Genomic DNA, 6,355 nt, shown 5'->3' with positions numbered 1-6,355 from the left:
ATGAGACTCTTATCTCCAGATAACCACTGGAAAACTGGAAGTGGTGCTGCCACTCTCCAGGAGGGGTACGGCAGGAGCCTTGAGCTGAAGAGCTAAGAGACAGTGCCCAGAGCTCAAGCCCCAAGACCAAAACCAAAACAAATGGTGGTATCTTGTACTCCAAGCTACTTGGATTCCAGCCATTTCAGAAGTTAAGGTTGAAGATTACAAGTTTAATGGCAGCTTCCTCAACGGATGGAATGCCTCAGAAAAAAAAAAAAAAGAATTGCTAACCTGGTGCCAGTGGTAAGTACCTGTCATTCTAGGGAAATGGGGTATGAGATGTGAACATGGCAGTTTAAAGCCATCCTGGACAAAAACATCCTTAAGATCCTTATCTACAGTTGACCACAAAAACCTAGAAGGAGAGTTGTGGCTCAAGTGGAATAATGCTAGCCCCAGGCAACCAAACAAAAAAATAAAAAGCAAAACAAACAAACAAACAAAAAAAACCTACGCAGAATGTTCAGGCTCTGAGTGCAAGTCCACAAAGAGGGACATGCACACAAACACACATGCATTCTAAATTCAAAACTGTCACTTCCTCGCTTGTTTTTGGATAAAATGAAATAGAATGTGTGCATTGGTATAATACTACGTATAGAATACCATTTACAGGTACATGTACTGTATTGGATATTTGACACATATCCAAATTTTCCTTAATATCTTCAGAAAATTAGCTATAAATGTCACATTTTTAACTTTTGTCTACTTTATCAGAGCTGATTATAACTTGTTCTACATCAGTAATATCACTTTTATTCATTATTCAATATTTTACTGTCATTATTCTTGCTTTTACTGTGTATACTATATCATTGATGAATAAGTGGAACCACAAAATGTTTCACAGATTTCTCTCAAAAAGCATTTCTTGACAACCTAACTCTGAGGTACTCATTGTGACTTCAGGTCAGAAGGCAGAATTAAGCTAACGTTTTGTCTGTATTTTTTAAGTGAACTCTAAAAATGGCCCCAGATTTGTATAAGGTTACACAATAACAAGAAAAATGCAAACTATTTTCTCAAGACCAACATCCACTGGCTTATAGGAAGTCCAAGTTCTCCTGATTTCTGTGCATTCTTTACCTGCTCACCCTTTGGAACACAGTGCTCATACTAATTCAAAAGAAGTACTTGAGCCAATCAGGCTGGCCTCTGCCCCTAGGTTTCCTGCTCTTGAAAGGGTGATCTAACAAGTTCACTAGGGATACCTGAGATTCAAAAGGCTCACATGTTAGGACACAGTTATGAGTGACTCAGGGAAAGTCAGGACAAGAAGGAAAAGCCTGCTTCTGCCTAGGAAACAGCACAGGAACCACTTGGTGTCTCCTGTTGAACCTCTTTGGAAAGTTCATCAGAAGAATGTGGGTGGCTATTGGAATGAGAGCATTCCCAGTCAGTCACAGCCAGCTTCCAATATGCTGTTCCTCCAAAACAGTGAGAGTTGGGCAACCTTATCCATTTTTTAACCACCACCTTGCTTCTTGCAGACAATTTCCAGCATGCATCTTTACTTGGAGCTGCAAACTCACTACAGCTTCCTCTTCCTGTGGAGAGCGATGCCACTTCTCTAACAGGCAACAGCTGCAACATCTCCACAGTCTCCACCCCAGCCTTCACTTCAGCATGGCCACTGCCATCAACCGCTGGCACCTCTTTGCAGCCACTCACGGGTCTTTGCCAACATTCCAGCACACCCATGCTGTCAGGGGTTACTGGCCAGAACCACATCTCCACTGCAGCCTCCTCCTGTGCCAGTGCTCTTGAATGGGAGTACAGAGGACACAATAAAAAGAAGTCCTCTGCACTGGGAGACTTCACAGTGACTCTCATTGACCAGGGCACAGCAGTCCCTTCAATGACTATGACATCTCGATATGCAGATGCAAATGCCATAGTCCCTCTGTATCCATCGCTGTCTGCCAGCCTGGTTCAGGGGACGTTATCTCACATCCCACAACAAGAGAGTAGTAGCTTGTTACTTCCCTGCCAACGAAACAACCAAATTTACTACTATAACCGAAGCACAGTGGGCCCTCTATTATCTGGAGAACCTGGTCCCTGCCTGCATTCATATGGCTCTGTGTCCTATACAGGGAGCAGGGTCTTTGCTCCTCAGCCAGAAATCGTGATGATGCTCCAAGAGGTTCAGCCCGCAAATGTCCCACCACCAGTCTCCACTTCTGGAATCTACTACTCTGTGTCTGCTCAACACCACCCAGAAACCAATGTTCAAGGTAAGCACAGACAACAGAAAGGAACAGGATTAACAGCACAAAAAGGAGGGGATGACCTGCATCTGCATAGAGTCTCCACTACTCCTCAAATGTAGTCTAAATCCTCAGTCTCACCCACCACACTCACAAGGAGACCTCCAATTTCTGCCATGAGGCAGAGGGCCAAGGGTATGGCTCCAGTGGTGGAGCACTGACTGCTTCAAACCTCAGTGTTGCCACTAATTGCACTGGATAATTAAGTAAATACATAAGTGAGGAAATATGGCTGTGCTGCTCTTAGATGCCACCCAAAGCACACTCAGTGAGGCCATGGACTACATTGTCCTCACAATCCATTGTCCCTAATTAATCTCCTTCTTGATTGAGTTCTTTGCTTTCATTGGAAGAGATGTCAAACATTAGTTTTGATAATAGCACCTAAACTTGCTTTACTGTGTGCAGAGAACCTGCCCAAAGGAAGCAGGTGAGAATATATATTTTGCATATTTCATGGGCAGGAATTCCACCCTGGAACTGAGCACCACTGGATCATGCCTGTGGCCTAGCTACTCAGGAGCCTGAGAGCTGAGGAACAAATTTCAAAGTCAGCCTGAAAAGTGTTTTCAACATCTCATTGTCAGTTCCCAAATGCAGACAATAGATGCCTAAAAAAAGCGAGAATACATCAGGCCTAAGAAAAAGTCAAGCAGCAAAAGAAAAAAGGCTGAGTTCAAGTCCCAGAAGCATCCAGTGCATGATCACATTCTCTAGCTCTCTATTCTCCCCGTCTCTCCCTCACACACACATGCACATGGGCACACACTCAACGCTCAGAAATGCACTCAAAACATGCTAAACCTGTCCTCCCCTCCCTGACCACCCCTCTCTTGCCATTCTCTCAGATCAGGGTGAGAATCAACACCTATTTTACTTACAGGACACTGGCAGTAATCGACTAAACTATATAAATAGATGACACTTTTTAAAGCTATTTTTTTTGTTGTTTGAACCCAGAGTCAAGAACACAGTAAGGAACTACTTTACCTCTGACCCATACATGATGTCCAAATAATTTCCTACTTTTAAAATTGCTTTCATTTTTATTTCACTGACAACAATTCTATAGAGGAAAAGGGAAAAGAAATAATGACAACGAATTAGCACAAGTTTTACATAGAGTAGCTATCACTATCTTCCAACTCACAGTCCTGTCCATGGTCCTTAAGACCAGCTCCTAGAAACACCTTGCTCAATGATGAAAATGCCCTTAAATCATTGGTGCATAAATGGAGCATCTTACTTACCAGGGACTGATTTCTGCTGTGATTTCTTTACATCAGTAGAAACTTCCCTGGCAATGCACACACTTTTTTAGAATCACAACTTTCTAGAATCATAAATTTTGCCGGCCACAAACTGCAGACAACCCACGTCCTAGAAGCATAAATGTTGAAGTCCTTGAGAGAAACATGTGTCACCTGACTTTGGAGACATTCCAATATCAATCCAGTAGTAAACATTCCTAGTACCTTGGTCTTGCCTCGAGCAAATCCAGGCACAGAGAATAAGCATTAGGATGAAATTGAGAGCAAGCTTTGAAAGCCTCTGGTTGCCTTTGAGAAACTAATAGAAAGTCAGGAGGCTCCACCTGACATTTAGCAGCTGCAGGTCGACATTAACCTTAAGGCCAAGACAGAAGTCTACATGGAACAAGGCCAATTTGGAAACTCTGAGTCTTGAGGCAATAGAATTGAATGTGACAGTGGGTAGCTTACAGATATCACTGTGCTGGTGAAGACATTCATTTTAACCAGATTTTCAATTCATTCACAGATCTTCAGCAATCCAATATTTCTATTATAACCCACATCAAAGATACAGACACCATCAATGAGATTCTGCTGCAGGAAAACTCCGTGGTCACCAAGTATTCCACTCATCAAGTGTCCAAGAACAAGCACGACGCCTTGGAAAGTGTGGATGGAACTCCCGAGGCCAAAGGCCAGCAGCTGTAGCCACAGGGCCTGCTGAAGAAAGAGGAAACTGAGTGTAGCACCCCAGCCAGTGACAAGGCTTCCCTGAACACAGCCCAGCCTCCAAAGCCTGCATCCAGCAGGGTGAGGAAAACAAAGAGCCATGGGCAGAATGAGCCCAAAAGCATCAGGGGAAACAATCCCAAGAAATGTGAAGAAACCAAGCAGTCAGGGAAAAAACTGAAAACAGAAGAGAAGGCAAGCATTCCCAAGATGAAGCACAAGAGAAGCCACCCTGAGCTTAGCCAAGAGACCTTCAAAAGACCTAGAACCAACCTAGGCGTGCAGATGTGGGAGTCAGTGCAGGTTTTTCATGCCCTAGGGAAGAAGAATGAGAAGAAAACTGCAAGCGGCACACGAGACTCTGCTATGAAATCATGGCTGGATATTCCACATGAGGGTAAAGGCCCTAGAAACATTCAAGTCAAGAAAAGGGATAGGAGTGAAAGCCAGTGTCCATCCCCATCCCAGGATGAGCTGCCTCCCCCTGGCAAGGTCAAGTTGGTTCCTTTGCCTTTTCTAACCCCAGAGAAGCCTCAGGCTCGACCCGTTCCTCATAGGCCACAGTCTCTGGCCTCCAGGAGGCCCACTGTACCATACCCTGCACGGCCTCATCCTAACACAGCTCAACCTACCGCAGTCAGCCTGTCTCAACCAGCTTCTGCCAACACGAGTCTCAGAGGTTCCACCAAAGCATCTCAGCCAAGTGTAACCAATACATACACACAGGGATCGGCCAATGCTCCCCAGCCTAGTGTATCTCAGTCTGCTGTTGCTAGGCCTGAACCCCACTCAACCTCATCCAGTGCTTCTGTCCAGCACAAGCCTGTTTCCACTGCTGGGAACAAATTCCGTTCACCGCCTAAGCCTCATAACCAGTACCTACTCCAAGATTTCAGCCGCCAACCAATTCCATGGAGGAAACCCGATATTCCTGGCCCTGTAGTATCAAATCCCATCACCAAGGAGCAAAGGCCAGAGCGTGAAGCCATGAAAAGGCGGGCCCAGCAAGAGCGTGAGAATGCTGCCCAATACACTGCTTTGGGGAAACTGCAGTTTTTTGTTCAGAGGCAAAGAGATATGGAAGTGTCTCACTACTATGGCTACACAGTGTAAGAGTTGCTGCGATTGTGGGTACCACTTTGAGTACCACATGTTTTCCCATACATATATAAAAATATATATGTATATATATATACAAAGATAAATATGAACATTTATATAGGCATATAGTATATGGATATAAATGCATAGATGTTGGTAGAATAATATTACTACAATATACCCAAAACTTAATAAACCTGAACGATTAAATGTAATGAAATTTAATATATGACTAATAAAGAACCCATTTGAGTTTTATGATATTGCAAAGTTTGGCTTCATTTTGGATAGAGTTTGGACTCAAAAGTTAAACTTGAAAGAAGAAATTGGATTGAGGGTGGAGAAAAGTTGCACTTGAATTGTGCATGGGAGGATTAAAGACATCAGAACCAACAGAGTCCAAGAGTCGGAAGGAAAAAAGGAAAGGTCATTTTGTCTTTTAGAAGAATCATGGAGCAATGTTATAAGAGTTAATTTCTATGGTTGGGTTCTAAATCCTACTTAGAAACTATTTTTCAAAAATGGGAGAAAACAACGCCTGGAGCATGACCAAGTGGTAGAGTGCTTGCCTAGCATGCATGAAGACCTGGATTCAATTCCTTGTTACCACATACACTGAAAAAGCCGGAAATCACCCAGTGGCTCAACTGTTAGAATGCTAGCCTTGAGCAAAAGAAGCCCAAGGGCAGTGTTCAGGTGCTGACATCAAGCTCTAGGAATGGCAAGAAAAAGTGCAGTAAAAAGCTCTAGGGTACTGTGAAAAATGTTGAGCTTTAGGGGGCAGGTGAAGCCAGGTGGTCATGGCTCTTCCTTGTAATCCTAGCCAATCAAGAGACTGAGAGATGAATACTGAGACTCTAAGGCAGCAATGGCAGACAAATAAGTCATAAGCTCATTGTAATTTGAGCAGCATAGAGTGGAAAGGGAAGTTTACAGTAGCACTGAGTGAAAAAGATA

At 43.6% G+C, this 6,355-nt stretch overlaps 1 protein-coding gene across 1 annotated transcript; it reads left to right on the top strand.

The window, feature by feature from the left end:
- Positions 1 to 1,292: 1,292 nt before the first annotated feature.
- LOC150060568 (uncharacterized protein C2orf78-like) lies at positions 1,293 to 5,410 on the top strand. The gene is made up of 5 exons (XM_090337569.1): positions 1,293 to 1,440; positions 1,536 to 2,206; positions 2,724 to 2,745; positions 4,095 to 4,262; positions 4,485 to 5,410. Exons 1-5 carry the CDS (start codon positions 1,293 to 1,295, stop codon positions 5,408 to 5,410), a joined length of 1,935 nt encoding a protein of 644 aa, XP_090193695.1.
- The last annotated feature ends 945 nt before the right edge of the window (positions 5,411 to 6,355 follow it).

This window comes from Megascapheus bottae, chromosome 7 (genome assembly GCF_031878675.1).
Source record: "Megascapheus bottae isolate mThoBot1 chromosome 7, mThoBot2.hap1, whole genome shotgun sequence".
NCBI classification, from domain to species: Eukaryota; Metazoa; Chordata; class Mammalia; order Rodentia; family Geomyidae; genus Megascapheus; species Megascapheus bottae.
Note: the sequence above shows the minus strand (reverse complement) of the source record. Positions and strands in the feature narration are given on the sequence as shown.

Coding starts and splice junctions, on each gene's coding strand:
- LOC150060568 (XM_090337569.1), top strand. CDS start 1,293: ATGAGTGACTCAGGGAAAGTCAGGACAAGAAGGAAAAGCCTGCTTCTG. Junction 1,441..1,535: donor TTGGAATGAGAGCATTCCCA/GTCAGTCACAGC, acceptor TGCTTCTTGCAG/ACAATTTCCAGCATGCATCT. Junction 4,263..4,484: donor TGGAACTCCCGAGGCCAAAG/GCCAGCAGCTGT, acceptor AACTGAAAACAG/AAGAGAAGGCAAGCATTCCC.